General features: G+C 46.3%; 2 protein-coding genes across 3 annotated transcripts; both read right to left on the reverse strand.

The window, feature by feature from the left end:
* Positions 1-469: 469 nt before the first annotated feature.
* On the reverse strand, positions 470-13,585 carry lonp2 (lon peptidase 2, peroxisomal). The gene is made up of 15 exons (XM_027023482.3): positions 13,209-13,585; positions 12,191-12,425; positions 10,572-10,703; positions 10,162-10,284; positions 9,907-10,070; positions 9,680-9,774; positions 7,917-8,175; positions 5,804-5,945; positions 4,998-5,148; positions 4,681-4,807; positions 3,848-3,975; positions 2,122-2,264; positions 1,685-1,892; positions 1,233-1,423; positions 470-1,070 (listed from the first exon to the last, which is right to left on the reverse strand). Exons 1-15 carry the CDS (start codon positions 13,439-13,441, stop codon positions 846-848), a joined length of 2,556 nt encoding a protein of 851 aa, XP_026879283.2. The 5' UTR covers positions 13,442-13,585; the 3' UTR covers positions 470-845.
* Positions 13,586-14,088: 503 nt separating this feature from the next.
* il34 (interleukin 34) lies at positions 14,089-21,529 on the reverse strand. 2 transcript variants are annotated; one of them, XM_027023485.3, is made up of 8 exons: positions 20,734-21,529; positions 19,835-19,924; positions 18,796-18,928; positions 17,116-17,234; positions 16,857-16,934; positions 16,456-16,647; positions 15,944-16,106; positions 14,089-14,932 (listed from the first exon to the last, which is right to left on the reverse strand). In XM_027023485.3, the coding sequence occupies exons 3-8, from the start codon at positions 18,833-18,835 to the stop codon at positions 14,877-14,879; spliced, it is 648 nt and encodes a 215-aa protein (XP_026879286.1). In that variant the 5' UTR covers positions 18,836-18,928; positions 19,835-19,924; positions 20,734-21,529; the 3' UTR covers positions 14,089-14,876. The 2 variants fall into 2 exon arrangements, with proteins under 2 accessions (XP_026879286.1, XP_026879285.1); XM_027023484.3 differs by lacking the exon at positions 20,734-21,529 and adding an exon at positions 20,476-20,727.
* Between the last annotated feature and the right edge of the window lie 1,070 nt (positions 21,530-22,599).

Consider the following 22,599-nt stretch of genomic DNA (forward strand, 5'->3'; position numbering starts at 1 on the left):
TCCCAGTGCTGAACCAGCCCCCTCCATCTTTTGGAAGGTACTATTTGTAGAAACTATGCGGTATTGCTCAGGCCATAAAGGCCTGTAGCCTCAAAAGTCAAATTGGTTTCTCCAATGACTAGAAGGGAGAACTTCCTTTGTGAACATAAACTACACCTCCCAGTGCAAATGTACTTTAACAAATCCCTGGAGCATTGTACAGCATGCAGGATATGGGGTCACCCTGCATCTCAAGACATCTCCCACATTCTTCAAACGCGGTCACCTACAAAACTACCCCTCACGGACGTTTCTTAGTGCCCAAACAGTGTTGGGGTCGACAGATTCATCAGCACACACCCAGTGTTTGACAAATTATTTAACTTGGCACAAAGCCATGACAAGGTGGGACACGGTTCCGTTTTCCTTGAAAAAGCAGCTTGGACAGTGGCCTTGTGTGAAAAGCAGATGTCACTGACAAACTCAAAGGTGCATCTACATGGAAATTTAATTAAAGACTAGAACTCAACTGCACTTCAGTGATTACTAACCACAACTAAAGTTTTCAGCATTCCTGTAGAGTGATGAACATGGCTATCAGTGTTCTCTCAATCCATCAGAGGATTGCAATAACAAATATTTTTAGTACTGTGATTAATCAGTATTTAGAATTACAAATGTCAAACTGGTGTCAACTAGAGAAGAGACCTCTAGTACCTTTCGGAACAAGTCAGTCACTTACCAGTTTTGCCATTAAACTTAAAGTTTGAAGATCCAAACGTGCAGAAAGCAGGAGACTCAAAATGCCTCAAATCTAAACAACTGCTTCAAATTTCAGTTTTAGGTGTGCGCGCGCACATGTGGTCTCAGAGTTTGCTGGTAATCTGTGGGTGAGTGATCACAACAGCTGGGAAGCCACCATCAAATGCCGCGTTGAGGACTTCATCCAGCGTGCTGGCTGTGATGAACGCCAGCTCGGCCTGTATATGGACAGGGATCTCCTCCAGGTCCTTCTCGTTGCGTTTGGGGAGGATGATTCGTTTGAGACCAGCCCGGTGAGCAGCCAGGACTTTATCTTTAATGCCCCCCACCTAGGGAAAGAGCAGGTGCTGCTCAGAAATTCACACCTCTTGGCTGAATGAACGCTCACTGAATGTTCTGCACAAAGCCTAGTAACGTACATCACAAGTGGCTCCTCTCTTAGGCTGAGCGTACAGGTAGGGGTGTGTGTAAGTGGGGCAAAGTTTGCTAACCGGCAGCACGAGACCCCTCAAGGTGATTTCTCCAGTCATAGTCACATCGGAACGCACCAGACGGCCACTGAACAGGGAGGCGAGGCACGTTACTATGGTAACGCCGGCAGAAGGCCCGTCCTTGGTGACGGCGCCCGCTGGGAAGTGCAAGTGGATGTCGTTGCCCTCCAAGGGGTCAGCGCCGCCTGCAACTATACCCGCGCGAAACAGATCTTACTAAAGGCAAAGTACCAGTGACATGAGACAGCACCGTCAGCTGAATGGAGAAGAACAGATGGTCTCACACAAGGCAAGTATAATTCACCCCCCCCCCCACACCATGCCTCTAGGGACCTAATAAAGTGACACAGCTGATAAAGATGTCTGCATGTGAGTAGATGGTCGCATTAAAATGTTGAATGAGCATGTATAGGTCTCACTGATGCAAGTGTGTGTGTGTGTCTCTCTCTCACTGTTAGTTAGGTGATATGTCTTGGCATTGCTCCGGAGCCAGCTGATGGCCAGGTGAGCCGACTCCTTCATGATGTCACCCAGCTGCCCGGTTAGTGTTAGCTGGCCGTCGCCCTCCATACGGCTGGCCTCCACAAACATGATCTCACCACCCAGAGGAGTCCAAGCCAGCCCTATAGCTACGCCTGGGAGCGTGAGACGCCCGGACACCTACACACACACACACACACACACACACACACACACACACACACACACACATCAAATCTACTTAGCAAAATACATAGGCATCACCCCTATATAGTGCAAGCAGGATCCTCTTTCAAGCAGTCAAACCCTCCACCCCACATCTGGAAGGCAGGACTGCAGAGCACTGATGCTGCTCTGGGGAACGAAGCCGTCGCTTTGTAGCGTGGAGTGAAATAGCTTCACTGATCACCTCCATCTCAAAGATCTGGGGTCCCAAAATGTCCTTGAGGGCAATCTGGTCTATGACGATGGGCATCTCCGGAGGTGCGGTTACATCAGAATCTTCTCCCTTCCCCACTTGCTCCTGACCTGATGGAGGGATGGACGAGTCGGCTGAGGGAGGGTGGGATGGAGGGATTAAGGGAGGAAAGAAGGGAAAAAGAGAGAGAGGTGGCAGACATGAGACATGAAAGAAACATTTCCTGGCTGAAGTTTTTCCTCTCTCTTCAGTACTAAGAGATAAACGCATCGGAACGGGGAAGACTGAAACAGATGTGGTCAGGCAAGCGTGCAAATTCACAGGGGAGATTTTATACGTGTTTATATGTTTATCAACCTTTAGATCCACTACCTCTTCTAAGGTGAACCTCTGAATGGGTAAGAGTGGGCTAGAGTGGCACATGGGGGAGAGGAGGAAGGGGTGGAGCCCGGCACAGGGAGGGACTGAGAGCAGGAGTCTGGCCTGGTCATTCACCATAATGACAGCGCTAGCCCCAGGACGGCGTTTGCTTCCAGACAGTGTGTAAATCGTTGTGTGCGTGTGCGTGGTGTTTCAAGCTGTGCCAAGCCTCATTAGTATGCACATGCCAATAGCTGCCCACAGGTCATGTGACTCGACTGTTAATGACATGCAAAGAAGTGTTCGCCTTCGGCACAACAGTAAGCATTCAGTGTGAACAAAGAGAATGGGCATGGGAGGAAGGCAGTGTGTGTCGGGGAGTGTGAGAGAGCAAGTGTGTGTCGGGGAGCCGGACATCCAATATGACTAAAGCTTTTTAAAGGGCGTTTAGGTGCGTTTCTCACAGGAGTTTCTCCATGAGGAGAAGGTCCTCCTATCCTGGTAATAAAAACTCATTAGTGCGTTGGCCACTGTCATGATCGACTTTTACAGTCTAGAAGAACCAACAGAAACGCTGACCCATGTCTCTGCTCACTTCCACTTCCACGTACACGCACACAAACACACCCCTCGCCGCTTTATTCTGTCCACTAATTATATATCGGTTACTTGGCAACAGACAGGCTCACGCAGTGGGCAGAAGTCAAGCTAAGGGAGCAGCTCCGAGATCTCAGTCCATCTGCCCCCATGGCCTGCCCATAGAGGGGTGGGGAGCAGGGCTTTAGCATATGCCCCCCCGACTGCGTTAACTTGCTGTAAGATCAGCTGTCTTCCACACGGCAGCTGCAAGTTGAAGACCATGGGAGGGGGAGGGGGAGGGGGAGGGGCTGCAGCACTGGCTCCACCCTCCTCTGGCCTGCTGCTAAAGACACTGATGACAGTCATGTGTGTGATGCTGTTTTTGTGAGTTTGCGTGGGTTGGGGTGTGACTCATGTCTGCGTTTCAGTCTGTGTGGAGCTTTCTGCATGCGGTAATTCCGTCGTGTAAACTGCAGCGTGTGAACCTGTGTGTGTAGCTGCAGGGTTTTTATGTGGTGCGACAGTGGAACTTTGTCCAGGTCTGTGGTCTTTAAATCAGTGTTTGTGAATTGCCTCTAATCACCGAGGAACTACCCTTGGTACACACACACACACACAAACACACCCTCAAAAACCTCTCGAACTCTCTAACACACTTTGCAATAGAAACTAAATGTGTGTTCTTCCACTGAGTTTTGTTGAAGGGGTAGTTCCAGCCCTACCAGCCCAGCGGGGTAGTTCCAGCCCTACCAGCCCAGCGGGGTAGTTCCAGCCCTACCTGCCTCAGTCTCCCCAGGTGACTCTGCTTTCGACATCTTATGGCCTTCGGCCACCTTCACTGCCACTGCCCGACAGATAGCCCCAATCTTCCTCTCCAAAGACCGTACTCCTGCCTCCCGCGTGTACCTACACACACACACACACACACAATCACATAGATTGCTTTTTGGCAAATAATCATCCATAAATGGCCACCTAATGAATGGTTCCCCCCCCCCCCCATTCTCAATATAAAAATAATGATTTGTCTTGTTTTAAACGATAGCTTGTTTCGTGCCGTATTTTCAGAGAACGGATAATTAAGTCTGAGGTCCCCGTTGGTGTCCAAACACCGCTGCCCCAAAGTCAGTTGCCCTGTTCTCCTTGCAGGCACCCGGCACGGCGCTGCGCTCGAAGCTTTACTCTTCAGGCTCAAAGTCCCAGCCAGGTTCACTCACTAATTAAACATGTAAGAGGACAGATTGAGCGTGTGGGTGGAATATGGGTTACGCTGTGTTTATGTCTTGTCTGCCTGTCTTGTCTCAGAACTTTTAAGTCGACCCTGTTTATGTATGACTCCGTTTATTCACCTGGATACAGTAACGTCTCCTGTCTGTCCTCTCTGCATGCACGCGCATGCGTGCATGTGCGTAATTGTCTGAGTGTGACCACACGCGTGTGTTTTTTACTTGCTAATGATCTGAGAGTCTGAGAGCGAGAGAGAGAGTGTGTATGCATGTATGCGCGTGTGTGTGTATGCGTGCGCACGCGTGAGTGTGTGTGTGTGTGTATATATATGTATATATATATGACTGTGAGAGAGAGTGTGTGTATACGCGTGTGTGGGTTTACTTGCTAATGATCTCATGAGTGGTGTCTTGGGGAATCTGGAGCTGTTGAGGTGTGAGGCCGTGCTGCTCCAGCTGATGGGGGATCAGGTGTCGATGAGCGATTTCCACTTTCTCTTCCTGGGTGTACCCTGAAACACACACACACACACACACACAAATTATTCATTCCTAAAATCACAAAGCCATCTGCTAAGATGAAGGATAAACTACAATGTTTGCTATTGACATGGAAATCAGTGATCAATCGTTCCAAATAAACAATGCCCTCCTTCCCTAACCCCTTTATACAACCATGACCTTTCACCCATGAACTCTGACCTGGCACCTGGATAACCTCCATTCTGTCCAATAGGGCAGGGGGGATGGTTGATGTAGTGTTCGCTGTGGCAATGAAGAGGACTTGTGAGAGGTCAAAGGGCACATTGAGATAGTGGTCAGTGAAACTGTGGTTCTGCTCTGGGTCCAGAACCTGGTCATGACCACAAACAGTGTATGTGAGAGAGAGAGAGAGAGAGAGAGAGAGAGAGAGAGAATATGAAATAAATTAATGGCTTGTTAAATGCCATAAATATTGTAACTGCTGTTTATTGTTGTTACTGGTTTTGTTTTAATTTATTTTTTGTTTTAATTTACTTGTTTTAAATACTGTATTTCATACAGTCATGTCAATAGTAAGAGAGAGCGAGAGCGCTTTACATCTTGTAAGAGGAACTGTTTTATCTCTTCTTTCAGGAACATCTACAATCAGAATCTGAAAGCTCATCTGTCTGATTAAACTTGTGTGTTCTGCTGTCTGATGCTCAAACTTCTACTGTCTGACTCTCCACCTCTGCTCCCTGCTGTGTGTCTGGGTCCTGACAGTGTTTATAAGTGAGTTACTGTGTGATCAGGAATACATCAACACTTCAGGATGCTGTAGGTCACTGTGTTACCACACACACACACACACACACACACACACACACACACACACACACACACACACACACACACACCAGAAACCAGCACCATACAACCAAACTGGTAAAAGGTGCAATGCAGGACGTAAACCAGCCATGCTAAAGCCGCACTACAGCAGCTGGGTGTCAGCGCCCCACAACACTCGCGCTCGCGCTCCCCCTCACCTCCAGCAGGGCGGCGGCAGGGTCTCCCTGCAAGCTCTTTCCCAATTTGTCCACCTCGTCCAACAAGAAGACGGGATTGTTGACGCCGACGGTCTTCAGGCCGTTAATGATGCGTCCGGGCATGCTTCCCACGTAGGTTCGCCTGGGGACAGAGAGGGGCCGGGGGGCACCAGAGACAGGGGACAGTTCAGCTCACTCAGACTGATGACTCATAGTGCCACTGTTGCCGAAATGATCGTAACAAGGGCTGGCAGGGCTCAAGACTCATTGATGCATATATAAAGATCATCCCTCCAGTTCAGCAAGAATTAAGCAGGCATGGGGGCAGAATGCCAAGCTGAGCAACGTGAGTCAGACTAAACGGGATTTCCTCCCTCCCAGCTGGCTCAGACGCAGACCGATCTGGAGAAAAGCGGAGAAGAGACTGTACCCGATTACGTACCCGACCAGGGGGCGGCTCAGGGGTCAATCACAAACCCCTAACCCTGTTATGACCAGCGGGAGAACAGCTACAAACCCACACGCAAAAACAGTTACAGTCTCTACACAAAGCATAGTTTGGTGTTTAGTGGTTGTCTTAAAGGCAAGTGCTCGGTGTTCTCCCGCCGAAAGCAGGAGGGAAACTCACAGGGACTTGCCCCAGCCCGCGGGCCTCGACGTCATCCAGCTCTGGTCTCCATAGAGACGAGAGATCAGAGACAACACCAAAAGATGAGCTCATGCACCATCTCCAGGTGCTGTTTCTCGGGTTGCGGCAGGTTATTCAGAGATGTACTTAACCGCCTGTTGTCCACAGTCTGTACAGTTCTACACCAGATGTATGGGTTTCCTCAATACGTTATTGTCGTTCGTCGACAATCCGAAAAATAATCATAAACAAAAAGTGTTCAAACCAAAGGACAAAGACTGTAGGCTCATAAAATTATTAATACAGTCATTAATAATACACAATGACACAAATCATTAATAATACAATTATTTTCTTTACAACCCTGCACTGTAAGCACACAGGATGTAAGAAATGGTGCGTCCGTGACTTGATTTCCGAGGTTACCACACCTACACTAAATTTAACTTTATAGCAGTATGGAGATATCTTTGGTCTTCTGCTGCTGTTCCAGTTTGGCAGAGGGTGTTTGGGGGGGGCAGCTTTTTATAGCCCAGGAGTCTAAAATATCTCCTTATTCACTACAAACACATCCATATGTCCTACAGCAGCTATTGAGAGCGGTGTCTAATGAATCTGTCATACCCCCACACTCGGGTGTACGCGAAAATGCCCCCGTGGTCTGTTGATCAGGTGCTCGAGTCAGACTCGCCGTGGCTGTATCTGACACTGCGGGTCTGACGCCGCGGGCGTTCTTCTGAACTGTAGCTCTCTGCGTCACACGCCACACACACCAAAGTCAACGTCACACTTCCTGCCCACTGCATTGCTTGCTTGCTTTAGGTGGGAATAAACTAGGCCAAAACACAAGCGGCTGCAACCATTCATTCATTCTTATTATGTTAATGAAGAATTCAGGACAAACGGGATGTTGGGATTGTCAGGATAAATATTACACATGGCATTATACCAAACTGCTGTAAATCTCTTTACCTAGAAAATACCACTACACTACTACAACACTACCACTACTACATTACTGCTACAACACTAATACTACTACAATACTACACTGCTAACACTACTACAACACTAACACTACTACACTACTAATACTACAATACTAACCCTATTGCAGTACTAATAATACACTACTACAATACTAACTACTACAACACTAATACTACTAACAACCCTACTGCAACTGCAGTACTAATACAACTACAATACTACACTACTACAATACTAATACTACTGCACTACTAATACATACTACAATACTAATACTACAATACTGATACATACTACAGTACTAATACTACACTACTACAATACTAATACTACTACACTACTAATACATACTACAATACTAATACTACAATACTGATACATACTACACTACTAATACTACACTACTACAATACTAATACATACTACAACACTAATACATACTACATTACTAGTGTAAATTAATGCACACGTGGGACAAAGCAGCATTTCTGCTACCTGTGGCCGCGGACATCAGACTGGTCACACACTCCTCCGAGGGCAATGCGGTGGAACTCCCTGCCCAGCGTGCGGGCGATGGAGCGGCCCACGCTGGTCTTGCCCACACCAGGTGGCCCCACGAAGCACAGGATGGGCCCCTTGAGGGTGCTCCTCAGCTGCCGCACTGCCAAGTACTCCAGCACGCGCCTCTTCAGCTTCTCCAGGGCATAGTGATCGTTGTCTAGCAGCACACGGGCAGCACGGATGTCCAGGCAGTCTGTAGGGGGCACAGTGAGCTCACCATTACGGTCCAGGAAGTGGTTTCTGCACACTTATGAGCATACAAGAGTGCAAGTGCAGTTGAAAGCAATCTGGACATTCTGTCAGAAGAATGGAAATCATAATTACTTCAGTGTAATAAGACACACACACACACACACACACACACACCACAGTGCGCAAGGTTTATCCCTCACACACACACACGCGCACACACACACACACACACACCCCACCCTCCCACTACAGTGCGGAAGGCTTATCCCTTACACAAACACACACCACAGTGCGGAAGGTTTATCCCTCACACACACACACACACACTGTGGAAGGTTTATTCCTCACACACCACATGCCTCTCTAGTGCATCCACATAAGACCCACCGTAGAGAATTCCTGTCCTAAGGCCTGATACCCATCTGGAATGATCAATGAGGAGGAAAGTATCAGTGAGTGTGTGTGTGTGTGTGTGGGTGAGTGTGAGAGAGAGTTGGCACTCACAGTTGGTGCCAACTCTCTGATGTACACAAGGGAATCTATCTGTTATCTTATTTCATTTTAGGTAGTAGCCCAATAGCCTTTCAACGTATATGCTGACTCTGTGTGTGTGTGTGTGTGTGTGTGTGTGTGTGTGTGTGTGTGTGTGTGTGTGTGTGGGGGTGAGAGAGAGAAGGACAAACAACATGATCAAAGCTATAAACTTGAAGCTGTCCGTGTAAATACGAACTCGCTTGGCCGAGACGCCCCCAGATGCTTTTACTGACAGTCCACAGTCCAGAACGCAATAACAGAGGCCCCCTTATGGCCATGGCAGATACTGTAAAATATACGGAAAACAATCCTCCTTTCTTCTCTAGTTCAAATCTCAAATGTTCAAGTGTTTTACTGAGAAAGTTCTCCCCCTTCTGGCCACATCACACCACAGTCACATCTCACATTCATAACATAATGAGAACAGCTCCACAGTAGGCCCTGCTTTGAACACAGACTGTGCAGAATATCTTTGGAACAAGTGAACAACACCGCTTTACAGTTTCTTTGCATGTCTATCACTAGCTGTGTATAAACTCTACAACATGATATAAAACAACCGTTTTAGGTAAGCCCTTCCTCTCTAGTGCATCCACATAAGACCCACCGTAGAGAATTCCTGTCCTAAGGCCTGATACCCATCTGGAATGATCAATGAGGAGGAAAGTATCAGTGTGTGTGTGTGTGTGTGTGCATGTGCGTGTGTGTGTGCGCGTGCGTGTGTGCGCATGTGTGTGCGTGCGTGCGTGCGCGTGTGTGTGCGTGCGTGCGTGCGTGTGTGCGCGTGTGTGCGTGCGTGTGTGCGCGTGCGTGTGTGCGCGTGTGTGTGCGTGTGTGTGTGCCCTTTAGGTAAGCCCCAGCGGCAGGCCTCATCCGCCCTCGGCCATTTCCTAGCGTGTGCCTCACCAAGCCGAGGCACACCAGGGATCTGTGTGTACAGGACGCCCAACCCTGAGCATCAGCTCCATTACCTGAGGTGCTCTTAGTCCAGGGCAGCTCCACCATGAGCTCCAGGTAGTTGCGGGTGAGGGCGTACTCCGGCATGGACTGGGGCATCTTCTTCAGGCTACACAAGCACGCGGGTCACACGCAAAACGCAGACAAGACACTCAGTCAATATGATGGTGATCACATGATGCAGATTAACATGATGACTGGAGAATTATTATTCCTAGTTTATGCAATTTGGTGCACACACCGTTTGAGTTCTTTCAGACAGACATGCAACGCTGGCTCAGGCATGGCTGCCTCCTTCACCTTCCTCTCCAACACAGCCATGTCATCACCATCTTCATCCTCGCCGTCTTCCTCGAGAGAGAACTGCCGCCCGGGGAACACGCCACCTTTGCGTATGGCCAGCACCTGCGCAAAATGGGTGAGGGAACGGCTGTGTGTGAGCATGGTGACGAATTACAGAGGGTATGCAGGAGGGGACGACTGAGGGGACGACTACCCTCTTGTCATCATCAGGTCTGGGTTTGCGAGTCTTCTGCAGCAGTTTCAGCCCCTCAATCTGCCTGGTGAGCATAGGGAGAGTCTTCTTAAAGCGCTCCTGCAAGTCAACAGCGTCCAGCACCTACCGTCTCACACACACACACACACACAGAGAGAGAGCTCTGCAAAAAGACAGTACAAACAAATCACTCCAACACAAACATGCGAAAGATGCACAGCAAGCACCACAGGTCCAGTAACCGGCACCACAGGTCCAGTAAACTATCCTAACTGCACTTTAAACAGAGCACTGGATCTCCAACCTCACCTAATGACTCATGAAATGTTCAAGTTATCTAATGGAAGTCTTAGCACACCACATATTTTACAGCCATGGTGCAGACCCCCAGCGCCCACTAGGTGGCGCACCTGGAGTTTCTCTGTGTTGGAGGTGCGGATCATGGCAGCAAGCACATCTGGCAGAGTCTCCCGGGGCAGGCTGTCCAGCAGCTGCCTCAGCTTGGCGACCACGGGTACGGACATGTCCAGCATCCCGACGAGCTGCGCAGGAACACACACACGCACACAAGAATGAGGACTGCAGTGCACTGATGAGTAATGTGCTAAATACACAGACATGGAGGACTTTGCCAAAATTAATTAGTTTCAAAATGAAACGGGCTCTATTTTTTATTTTTTATCTTATTTTATACACTGATCAGCCACAACATTAAAACCACTGAAAGAAGAAGAAATGAATAACATGGATTCGCGCATTACAAAGGCACTTGTTACCGTGGGACGAAACACAGTAGGCCGTAAACGGTCAGATCTAGAAGTTTTGGAAGCTGTTGTGATCTGAGTGACTTTGCCAAGCGCCAGACTGTGACCGCTGGACGACTGGCTCAGAGCATCTCCAAAACGGCAGGTCTTGTGAGGTCTTCCAGTATGCGGTGGTTATGCCCTACCAAAATTGGTCCAGGGAAGGAGAACTGGGCACGCCCACGAAGGCGAGCCCATCTGGTTCAGTCCCACTAAGGTGACAGAACACACGATGCGTCACAGCCTGCTGTGTATGGGGCTGCCTAGGAACAGACGTCGTCTACCTTGGCCATCACCTGCTGTGCACACGAACATCAGAACTGGACCATGGAGCAACAGAAGAAGGCAGCCTGGTCTGATGAATCTGGTTTTCTTTCGCCTCAAGCATGACTGTGTGTGTATGCGTCATGTACCTGGGGAAAGGATGACACCAGGAGGCACTATGGGAAGAAGACAAGCCCAGGGAGGCAGCGTGATGCTCTGGGCAACATTCTGCAGGGAAGCCCTGGGCCCTGGCATTGATGTGGGCGTTACTTTGACACGCAACACCTACTCAAACATGGCTGCAGACCAAATCCACCCCTTCGTGGTAACTGCGTTTCGCATTGGCAGTGGCTTCTTTCAGCACGATAACGTGCCCTGCCACACTGCAAAAATTGTTCAGCTATGTTTTGAGGAACATGACAGAGAGTTCAACTTGGTCTCTAAACTCCCCAGACCTCAATCCAAGAACCTGTGAGAAGTGATGGAAATACAAGGCACCTCATAACACACAGGATCTGCAGCTGGGTTTACATTTACGGCCGACACTTTTATACAAAGCGACTTACAATTATGAGTGAGTACAACTTGAGCAATTGAGGGTTAAGGGTCTTGCTCAGGGGTCCAACAGTGGCAACTTGGCAGTGGTGGAACTTGAACCAGCAACCTTCCAATTACAAGTACCTTAACCACTGAGCTACCACAGGAACCTTTCAAAGGGCTTGTGGAGTCCGTGCCTTGACGTGTCACAGCTGTTTTGGCAGCACAGGAGGGACTTGAACCTCAATATTAGGTAGGTGGTTTTAATGTTCTGGCTGATCAGTGTGTACAAACACACAGGGAGAAGCAGGACTTTAGGGCAATACGCAAGCAACAACCAGCAGAGGCCAGTGCATTAGCCTGGACCTCACAGTGCAGTGTCAATCCGCTTTCAGGAGTGTGTGTGCGCGTATGCGAGCGTGCACCTGCAAGGCAGCCTGGTAGAAGTTCTGGGTCAGCTCCCTGAGCTCTCTGTCCAGCGGCTGCCCCTCTGTGTACTGCTCCAACCTGTCCAGTTGCTCCACTATGGCCACGGCGAAGGGCCTCTCGCGCAGGAGCTGAGTCACGCGGAAGCGGCACAGGCCTGTGATCAGCAGCGTGTAGTGCGGCTTGGGCCAGTTACTGCCCACCACCTGAACCGCCAGGCCCGCCGTGCCGATGCTAAGACAACACAAGGCGCTGTGAGCACTCTAGCACCCCCTAGTGATCTAAAATAAATATACTATATACGCTAGTGCCAACTGTCGATCAATGACAGAATTAGTCTGTGTTTGTTTGATGTTCCGCACCGTTGAAGCCAATTGAAGTCAGTTGATTTATTTATTTAGCGGAGCAGGCTGGGGTTAGGGGCCTCACTCTCGGACAGAGGGGTAGTGGTCAGAGAAACAAACAATAAACCCTTCAGCTTTGGAGAACAATCACAGCTCCTACAAGATTCAGGGCAGGGAACATCTGTATCGTATTTAGGAACCGAGCGTGATTTAAGCAGCAAACAAGAATGTGAAGCAGGTCACACCTGCATAATCCAGAATGAAGTGCACAATAACAATATCTGCATAATTCAGACTAATGTGCACAGTAATGTTATCTATTAACTTGACAGTGCCGTTCAGAAATTCAAGGTTAAAGTCCTTCAAAGGCAACAGGGACGGTTCTAGAATAGTGTTAGTGTTCCCACTTAAACAAATATGCAGTAGTTTGGACATTTTCTAATTTAAACAATAATGAAAAGGCCAGTTTCAGATAGCTAGACAACCTCTTGCGATAAAATTTACAAGTCATCCTCTCCTATACAAGAAGATTAATACACGTTAGGTTAGGTGTTAATGAGCCGAGCTGTTTGATTTATTAATGATCATTTCTAAACTGTCCTGCTAACAGTTAGCCAGCGTTAGCAATCTTACATTGGCTACAGATGGCTGGTCTATCTCGCCTGTCTCGTACCTGTGCAAAGCGGGCAGCTCCTGCGTGTCGTGCTCGGGGTCCCGGGTGTTGGGGATGACGCCGAGGATGGTGCTCTTCAGGGAGGTGCCCTTCAGCAGCCTGCTCCTCACCACCTGCATGTTCCTCGCCGAGTGGACGCTAACTCGCGTCGTTGAGCCGGGCAACAGCACGCCTTCGTGGGTCAGCAGCAAGGGCAAGCGGCTGGGAATCTGAATACCGCCGTGAGAAGCCATTCGTACGCTTCTGTTGGTAAAACTGCGAACACCAGCTCGCCACGACTCTCCAGACGCGCAGAAAACGACAACAAGGGACGAGAGCTACGGCAAACCCCGTAGGACAAACTGTATCAGAACGGTTTCGAAGGGTGACGAATCTGCGCCTTCCAGATTCTTTAGCGCATTTGGGCAAAAACGAATGCGAAGAAAGATTACAAACCAGGTTTTAGAGTTTTTTTAATGTATTCATGCAAATTAAATACTTATAAACAATATAAACTAGTTTGCACCTTGCTGTTAAAGGAGACCTGCATTCCAATTGACAGTTAGGCCTGCTTGCCTTGCAGGCAGAACATGTCTTGACAGATTTTATATTTGGATGAAATGTTTGCCGACTTAGCAACTGTGTACTTGATGGCAGGTCATGAGTGTTAAAGATATTTATGACAGTAATTATCTGTCACCTAATATTTTCATTGTTTTACAGTATCAGGCTGAGATTTGTATTTTTCTATGAAATCATTAATTGTTTTGAATGTGAAACACAACCATGAGTGTGTCGTATATTTGTTAAGGAAAACCATTGATTTGTTTGAAAGGTGACTGATTTTTCTTAAAATGTGCTTCAGCAATGGAAAATAAGTGTTACGACTAATGCGAACACATGGGGGCGACAGAGGGACGTTTATTCATTATCTTTCAGACACAATAGTTGCTAGAACATTCTGTAGAACTCAAAATAAATAACTCAAACAATGTATAAAAACATTTTATATCTTGCTCACGCTATAAAAAACACTTTACTGTTGAGAATAATTTTTGCCACAAACCGAAGTCCGTACTGAGCATACATCAAAGCACACACAGCAAAGGCGTTAAAAGAAATTTGCTGACTAAGCCAGCAGTCAGCAAAAACATCTGCATGCAATTTATACATACACAACTCTCTACCATTCACTTCCATTACATGCACAGCGACCTCTCTCTCGCTCTCTCTCTCTCTCTCTCTCACACACACACGATAACATACTGTTTTGGCACATAGCATAAAGAACACTATTAATATAAACATTACATTCCTTTTGGCCAGGGTAAGTCCAGAAATATAATAAAATGTTATAGTTAGCCATAGTCATGAATATTGTAATTAGAAACATAGAACAAACTATCGCAAAAAAGTTGCTTTCCTTCAGATTGGACACATACCTATGGATGTTTACATGATAAGTAAAAAAACCAATGTTCTTAGAGAACAGAAGATGCTGGTGATGAAGGGTGGATGGGTTGTGGCGGGAGAGAAGCGTTTCTGCGAGTCTGTAGCCCGTGTGTTTTCAGGTATAATCCTCATTTAAGTAACTCACATCCCAGTGATATGCAGAACACTTAACATGCATGACATTCCGGATAACACTCAAAACCACACGCGCACGTATGTGCACACAAGCAGTTCCTCTCAAGTTGGCTGAGGAGTCTGTATTTTTTCTCTTCTCCAGTGGAGCCTGTTGCAATCTGGTGGAAAACAAAGACAACCAGTGCAGCTGAGTTTTCTGTACAATCAATCGATTCCTAAAACCTGATAAGAGCTTCGTTTGCAATAGATTAACAGTACAAGTTCCAGAGAATATTCAAAAACTATGACATTGTTAGAACTCTCTCTGCAGCAAGTGTGTGTCTGCGGTCTTTGTTTTGGGACAAGTGTTAACTGAAGGACCAGGGCAGCCTGAGGGTGTTGCTGATGTCCGACACCTTGCAGCTCTGCGTGCATACAGCCTGAATCACACACCACTGGGATGAAACCCCAGAAGGGGCGCACATGCGTGCGCACACACACACACAACCTCCTGACCCAGCATGGAGGAAATGGTGTTGACTCAACACCACCCACCCCAAGCATGTGTTCCTGTTAGTTGACCACAGAGATGGTCAGCCACAGGAAAGCCACTCAGACATCGCAGACCTGTGGGTTCACACTGCTGTGTTGCAAGTGCCGACCAGTCGGAGCATAACAGCAGGGACTTAGAACATTGTGCAAGTACCCTTCCCATAAGGGTTCTTATCATTCGCTCTACAGCCATTTTATTTCTGTATTTATTTATACATGCATAAGTGGGCGCATTGGTAGACAAACCAGCAAAGAGACTGACATAATACTCAAAAGCAGGTATCTTATTGGAATTGATTTTCTGATGGCGTGTTTTTGCTTATTTCACTAAGACTATCCTGTTTAATAACCTTAGTATTAACAATTATTCATAATGGAGTAAAGAAGTATTAACAACTCTGTTTGTAATACAAGTACAAGAGGCAAAGCCAAAGGCGTTCTGCCGCTTCTGTCAGACCAGTTTAGCCGGCCTTCTAACAAATAAATATTTTGCCCTGCAGAACATTATGACCAAGAGTTTTCTTACTGTTATACAAAGGCTACACAAAGGATTGTGAAACCCGGCTGGCGCGACGCAAGGCACTCTACATAGACCATATTGTAGCACGAAGAGAAAAGGGTCTGAAACATTCACTTACAGTCATACGGGTCCTTGTCTTCTACGAAGCAGTCTTTGAACAGGCAGAGCAAGGTGCGATAGCAATTGTCCAGTAAGGACTTAGGTTTGACAGATCTCCATCCCTGGTAGTCTGGGTCATTCAAGCGATCCCAGATGTCCTGAATGCTATCTGGGAGTACTCTCTGTTTCATAAAACAAACACACATGAGATCAACATCAAGGGTTACTTATAAACCAGGATAAAGATTCATGCTGTATTCATTCCAAAAGCAAAATTTGATTGAAGTCTTTACTACAGGAAACAAGCCCCACGACAATGAAATTGTTACCATGCAGGTGAAAATATTGAATTTCTCCCATCGCCACCATATAATCAAAGAACATCAACCACAAATTTGAGTAGTAAAAACTTAGCCTAGAGAAGCCTGACATGAGTCAGTAGTGTAAGCATGGTGGTGGGAGGCACAAAGACTGATTCACAACATCCAGGCCACTGCTTAAGGGAAAAACATAGGCGGTCTTTGTCCCCACCTCTTCCTGGGGATTCATCTCCACATAACTCTGCTCGAAGTTCCTGAACAGGCCCTCGAGGTCTGCGAGGTATCTGCGTCTCGTCGGGTGTCTCTCAGGCAGCACCCACAAAATGCGTTTTATTCCCGTCTTAGCCACCATGAGCCACAGCTCCTGTAAATCTTTATCTTCCGCAGGTTCGTTTTCATTCCTCTAGTGGAGCGAGAGAAGAAAGGTGACATGGATGGTGATGACATAGCAGTGGATGACATGAGGCAAGGAGGAGTGAATGAGTATTTAAAAAGTCAAAGTGAGATTAAACATGGCAGGGCCACACTGGGTGCAGGACAAAGTCTGCGCGGGCGCAGGAGTAAGTCCGAGTGGTCCGAGGTTAGGGGCAGCGGGGGGGAGTAGTCGCTCACCAGTCTGCTGATGTTGTGTAGCTTGAAGACCTCCTCATAATGCACTTGAATGGTGTAGTTAATGGGAAAGTTGTGCTTCTAAAAATGTGTAAAGAAAAGAGAAAAAGAAATTCACTTTCAGCCCATTCTGATATTAAACAACATTAAATTCAGTTTCATTTATAGGATTTTAAAGTTTGCTGCACATTCTATCTTCATGTTTAAGAAACACCAAAACGTTAAAGGCGCGGGGTTCTCTTTTGAGTTTGGTTTTGTTTACCAGATATCGTCTCCTGAAGGTGGAGCTGAGCTGTTGTCTCAGAGTTTCTAGAGGTCCACAGAGTGTGTTCGGCACAGAGCTCACCCAGACAGGCAATGTCCACAACAGACCTACAGCAACTGCAACAGATTTTACAATAAACACTGTGAAATAAAATGATTACAATACTACGTATAAGAGAAGGGTGAAATCTAAGTGCAATTTCAGTCACACATCAGATTGAGGTAACAAAACATCAGTGTTTATTACCTCACCCTGAAATCAAGCCTTTTCCATGTAATGTCTTTTTGAAGATTTACTTTCGATGCAAGTCTTTTTAAAGTGCCATGGACTGCTGTTGTCATAACAGATGAAAGGAAGGACCTGTCACCAAATATCAAAAACTGCAAACCGCTGCTGATCTTACGCGGAGCAATGATCTCAATTCTAACACAGCACAAAGGCGACACTGTTGGTAAGCACATGCTGTGAGCCCCAAACATAAAGGACCAAAAAAATTCCATTTCTTCCACAGCCCTAGCAAAGCCTAGATGTCTTTTCTCCTCTCTGCCATAAACAAAACAAGGCCAAAAATAAAACAAACCCGAATAAACACAAGCCATAATGCCACAAAGCCGTAACCTCATATACGCTGCTACGGTGTCCTTTACATACAGCCATGCATTGCATAAGGTGGTCAAACCACACTATTACAGAAAGTTTTTTCAGGGAGACTGAGGCTTTAATCTCAGAGCCATTATCTATATAAACAGAGAGACTTTCAGAGTTAAAGAGACTCGACAATGAGTGATTGTGTAAGAGAGACAGAGGGATAAAGACAAAGCGCGTGCGAGAACAAGTATGTGAGTTTTTGCAGCTGAAAGTCACCCTGCCATTCACTGCAGTGTGGAATCGGTCCTGTGGTACCGCGCCAATTCAGGCAGTTGCACAAAGACGGGCAGTCAGCAAAGTCCCAGAGCCCATGCAACACACTTCAGAGGCCGGAGGGAATTTGCCTGATGCATTTACAGGAGACACTTCTCTCCTCGCGCTCTCTCTCTCTCCACTTGACCTCGCTCTCTCTCTCTCTCTCTCTCTCCCTTTCACTGCCCTCTCCAACCTTCTGTGCATCTCTCTGTCTCCAGCTCTCTCGCTCACGGTCCAGTACAGGAAGTGGTGAGGTCAAAAAACATTTCTGAGTTCTTTAGAAGCAGCGGCATTCGCACAGACTTAATTCAAATAAAAAAAAGTGCAACATCAGAAGAAGAGTAAAATGAAAGTGACTAAGAACTACACGGCCTCACAAGCATCTCTGTTGTAAAACCCTGTGAGCATCATTCTTTCTCTGTAAACACTCCCTCAATCATGAATATAAGCTGTCCTCAATCATGAATATAAGTTGCTGATGGATGACATCTGACAACATTCTCTAAAGTCCCACAGGAAGTTCCCAAGCTTCTCTTAACTACTCAGCTTCTAGCACTGTTACAGGCAAATTCCAAAAGACCTACAAATATCCACGGATGGATAATGCCTGTTCAGTGACAAGCTTACATATAGAACATGGAATTCCCAAGATCCAGACCATAAGTTGTGGTTTGTAACATGAAACAAATGCTCTCAGAAGAGATAGTTTAAGATCTGAAGAACAAACCAACTATGTCACCAGATCAGTGACACCTGTACCCCACTCCAACTTACCCAAAAGCCCCCTGAGCATCCAAACCTTGGACCAGACCATACTTCCGCTGAGGCCCTAGTCTCTGGAGAAGTCTATTCCAGTGCAGACACTGACTGTTCCAGGACAAAGGGCACAAGCACATGCACTTTCAGCCTGGAGAAGGAGATGCAACAGTAGGAATGAATTTAATCAGCATGGCATACCAGCACATACAATACCATCACAGTATAGTATACCATCACAAACCATAGCATACCACATACTGCAGTACAGAATACCATCACATCATAGAATACTATCACATACCGTCATACCATCACCTACTATTATACCACTTGGCAGATTTTTTTGGTTTTGTATGTGCATGTGTCTTCTTATTCAATAAAATAATAACACCAGGAACATTGCTAAGGTGAACATAGAAGTACAACAAAATGAATTATAAAAGCCTTGGGCTCCAACTAATGCATATTCTCTCATACTGGGGCACAGCTGCATGAATTAGGAATGATGGCAAGACTATTTTAGAATTGTAAAAACTGTGGATTAATTAGTATGAGGCACATGATTTAAAGGTAGACTGAAAATCAAGCAACAATGTACTTTTTTCTGCGCTTTTAAATGTGAAGCACATCGAGGACCTGGCTTGTAACTCACACACTCACTCACGCTTAGAGTAAAAACTGTCCAAAAGGGGGCGCTGTTAGATCAGAAATCAATTTGTCTTTGAACGCTATAAACATGGAGCTCTGAAAGCACTTCAGTGCTATTACACTACCAAAGTCTGCTGTGCGAAATAAATGCAGATGTCTTTCTCTTGCATCCTTTCTCCCTCATTTGATGGAAGAGGAAAAATGATATTCTTTTCAATAGAGTGCTCTGCTTTGTAAGGCCACCGTAAGATAAGACATCTGTGTAGATCCTAAACCATACTCTGAAAAGCACAGCGGCCCATCTCGGATTGAGTAGTCCGATCCAGTACCATGTTAACCTATCTTGGAACGCTCATCAGTTCCTTTGAATGGTTTTCGCAGTTGTTTTCTTATCTCCAGAACGTACCAGTCACTGACAGTTGATCTGCTAGTCAAAGGCTGGTTTTATGTGGTCTTTCAGATGCACTTGTTCAGCCAGATCCTCCGGCTGGACCAACTGAAAACGAGAAGAATTACTGTCACAAAAGAAATATAAAACACTTAAAAGGACCCACCGCTGGGTTCAGACTCTCCTGTAACTGCATATATTTTTTACATTAGATTAAAAGTAGTTATTTGAATAATTCGCAGCATCACTCATGATTCATAAGTAAATAAGCCTAGAGGTTAATAGGTTATTTAAATATTGGATTATACAATATGGGCTACTGTAACTTTGGTCTTCAGCTTCGACCATTCAAATAAAACAACAGTTCAAGAACAAGCATGTTCAGTATGTCGCAACATTGCACATTTTACGCAGAAGTGCACGTGTGCAAAACAAAATGAAATATAAAGCAATATAAATCTAAGGACGCTGCAAATCTAATGAAAGCGCTAGAGTTCAGTCACTGATTAGACTGAGAATACGGACTCATTCGTCTGTGAAATTGGCAGCAATGACCCACTAGCGCAGTTTCTAAATGCGCAGCTATTACAGCAATGGGCAACAGCATTCCAACAAAATCGCACAAAGAGGAAAAAAAAAAAAAAAAAAGTCACACAAACCTTTTCGGTGAGCGGGTTTTGCTTAGAACGAAACCACATAAGCGGTATGATTGTTAATCTCAGTTTCTGTAGCTGCTCACATGGACGTAACCGCGCAATTTTCTAGTGACTGCGACTCGCCCAATGCTTCAATCAATCCCCTTCAACACTTTCTGATAGTACCCTGCTTAGCAATACAGAAACGATCTGGAAACTCCCAACAGACTGCTTTCCACGCCGACCCTGTTCAAGTGGCCGTGCACTTGCAGACCCACCTACCTCTCTCCCTTGTTGCGCCACAGACTGGAACAACGTGCAGGTCTGAGATCGGTGCCTTCTCAGTTTGCGGGACGTGTTACTTTCATTTTCGAATTGGCGCTTAACTCTTCTCCGGCCGGTCCAGTGGAGTGTTGTAGGGGCTTCTTTCTGCTGTTCTTTTACATTTACGGGATTAAAGCAAAAGGTCTGCTGTAATTCGCATCTGTATTCTCTCAAAATACGATGAAGTCTTATAACAAATCATCAGAAAGGCATGCGCCAAGTTAATTTTAAATAGTCAGCGTGAGATACAGAAACGGAGTCGGACGCTGGTCCTGCAGTATCAACTTTAATAAAGTGGGTAAAACGAAGTATAGTATCATTCAAGCAAATCTAAACAGGGCTAAGCAAAACAGATGTCGGGGTCAGCAACGAGACGACAAACAGCACAGAGCATGCGATAAACGCTTAACAACGCAGATAAATGCACAGACATTTCGCAACATGCAAAGAGGATCAAACGAGGCAGGTAGGAGGACCGGGGGAGCGAGAGTGCGTGCTGAAGAGAGTTGATGACAAAGAAGGTCCTACGTCTCCACTCGCGGATTATCCCTATGGCATGGGTCTACACTCATTACCCTTCTCTGGCCACAAAACGAGCGTGCCCACAATCACTTCTTCCGTTCATGTAGGCTACCGATCGTTAGACATTTTACTAAGAATATAAAGGTGGGCGACGCTTCTTTAAAATTTCATTTGCATAAGACCACGGGTCATCAGGTAGGCGCTGAATTAAACCCACGACACTTGTAGAAGTGAGCTAGCGCTGGCGTCCGCCCCCCCTCCCGTTCACGTTCTCTCCAAGCTCACATTTAAAACCAACCACATACGCCTCTTTTAAACATCAACTAGCCGTCCTCGTGACTAGGGCGTGCCGCACCTGTAGGCTGAATCGGATATCGCCGTCACAGAACTCAGTAGCTTCCTTTGATTGAAGCAATTAAGCAAGATCACACGAGAGGGAGTGCTGCAGATGTCGTAGGCACAAGGCCGCACGCTCCACTGTTTTCTGCATACGGAATTTACCACAGTTCTATAAGCGCCATTATCATTAATTAACGGCAATACGCTGCAACAGATTGTTTCTTTAATCATTTTTCAAGCTCGAACGCACAAGTCCAGTTGGGACTGTTGTAAAGCAACACAAACATTTTCCTGCACACTGGCTTGCTACTTTGTGTGTGTTACCGATGGCCAGCTGCGTAGTGTCGCATGTCAATTAACGGGGAATAGATCTCGCGTGCATGGCGGAGTGGCACGTGTGCAATTAAAAGTTCCGGTGCTTTTATAGCAGCACGTGTCTTCTGTCCAATCAGTATTGTAATACTTCACACTCTTATTCTCAACTACCCGACCAAGCCCTTTTGTGGAAAAGCCCCCCAAAATAACTTTGGGGATTCCACACTTTAACACCCCCCAACAACCCAAGACACAGCGGGTCTGTTGGCCAGACCGCAGGGCCCCAAGGCCTCAAGGTCGATAAAAACACCATCCGCTACCCGAAACAATATGATGTCAACTGGGAAAGTCCCATAGGAACAGAACTCTGGAAAACCAACCAAAATTCGCTTAGCTCTAGGCATCAGCCCAAAGCACCAAACCTCGCAAATGAAGTAAACAGGCTAAATGTAGGGGACAAACATGCATGTCGGACCTAATGCGCCCAACGACTTGGTAAAAAAAAAAAGTCGAGGCCATACCTTTAAATACCATGCCATTAAAATGAAGAACACTATAGGAAGGTCTTACATCCAAGATTATATATATATATATATATATATATATATATATATATATATATATATATATATATATATATATATATAT

This window comes from Electrophorus electricus, chromosome 6 (genome assembly GCF_041902795.1).
Source record: "Electrophorus electricus isolate QZ-2024a chromosome 6, ASM4190279v1, whole genome shotgun sequence".
NCBI classification, from domain to species: Eukaryota; Metazoa; Chordata; class Actinopteri; order Gymnotiformes; family Gymnotidae; genus Electrophorus; species Electrophorus electricus.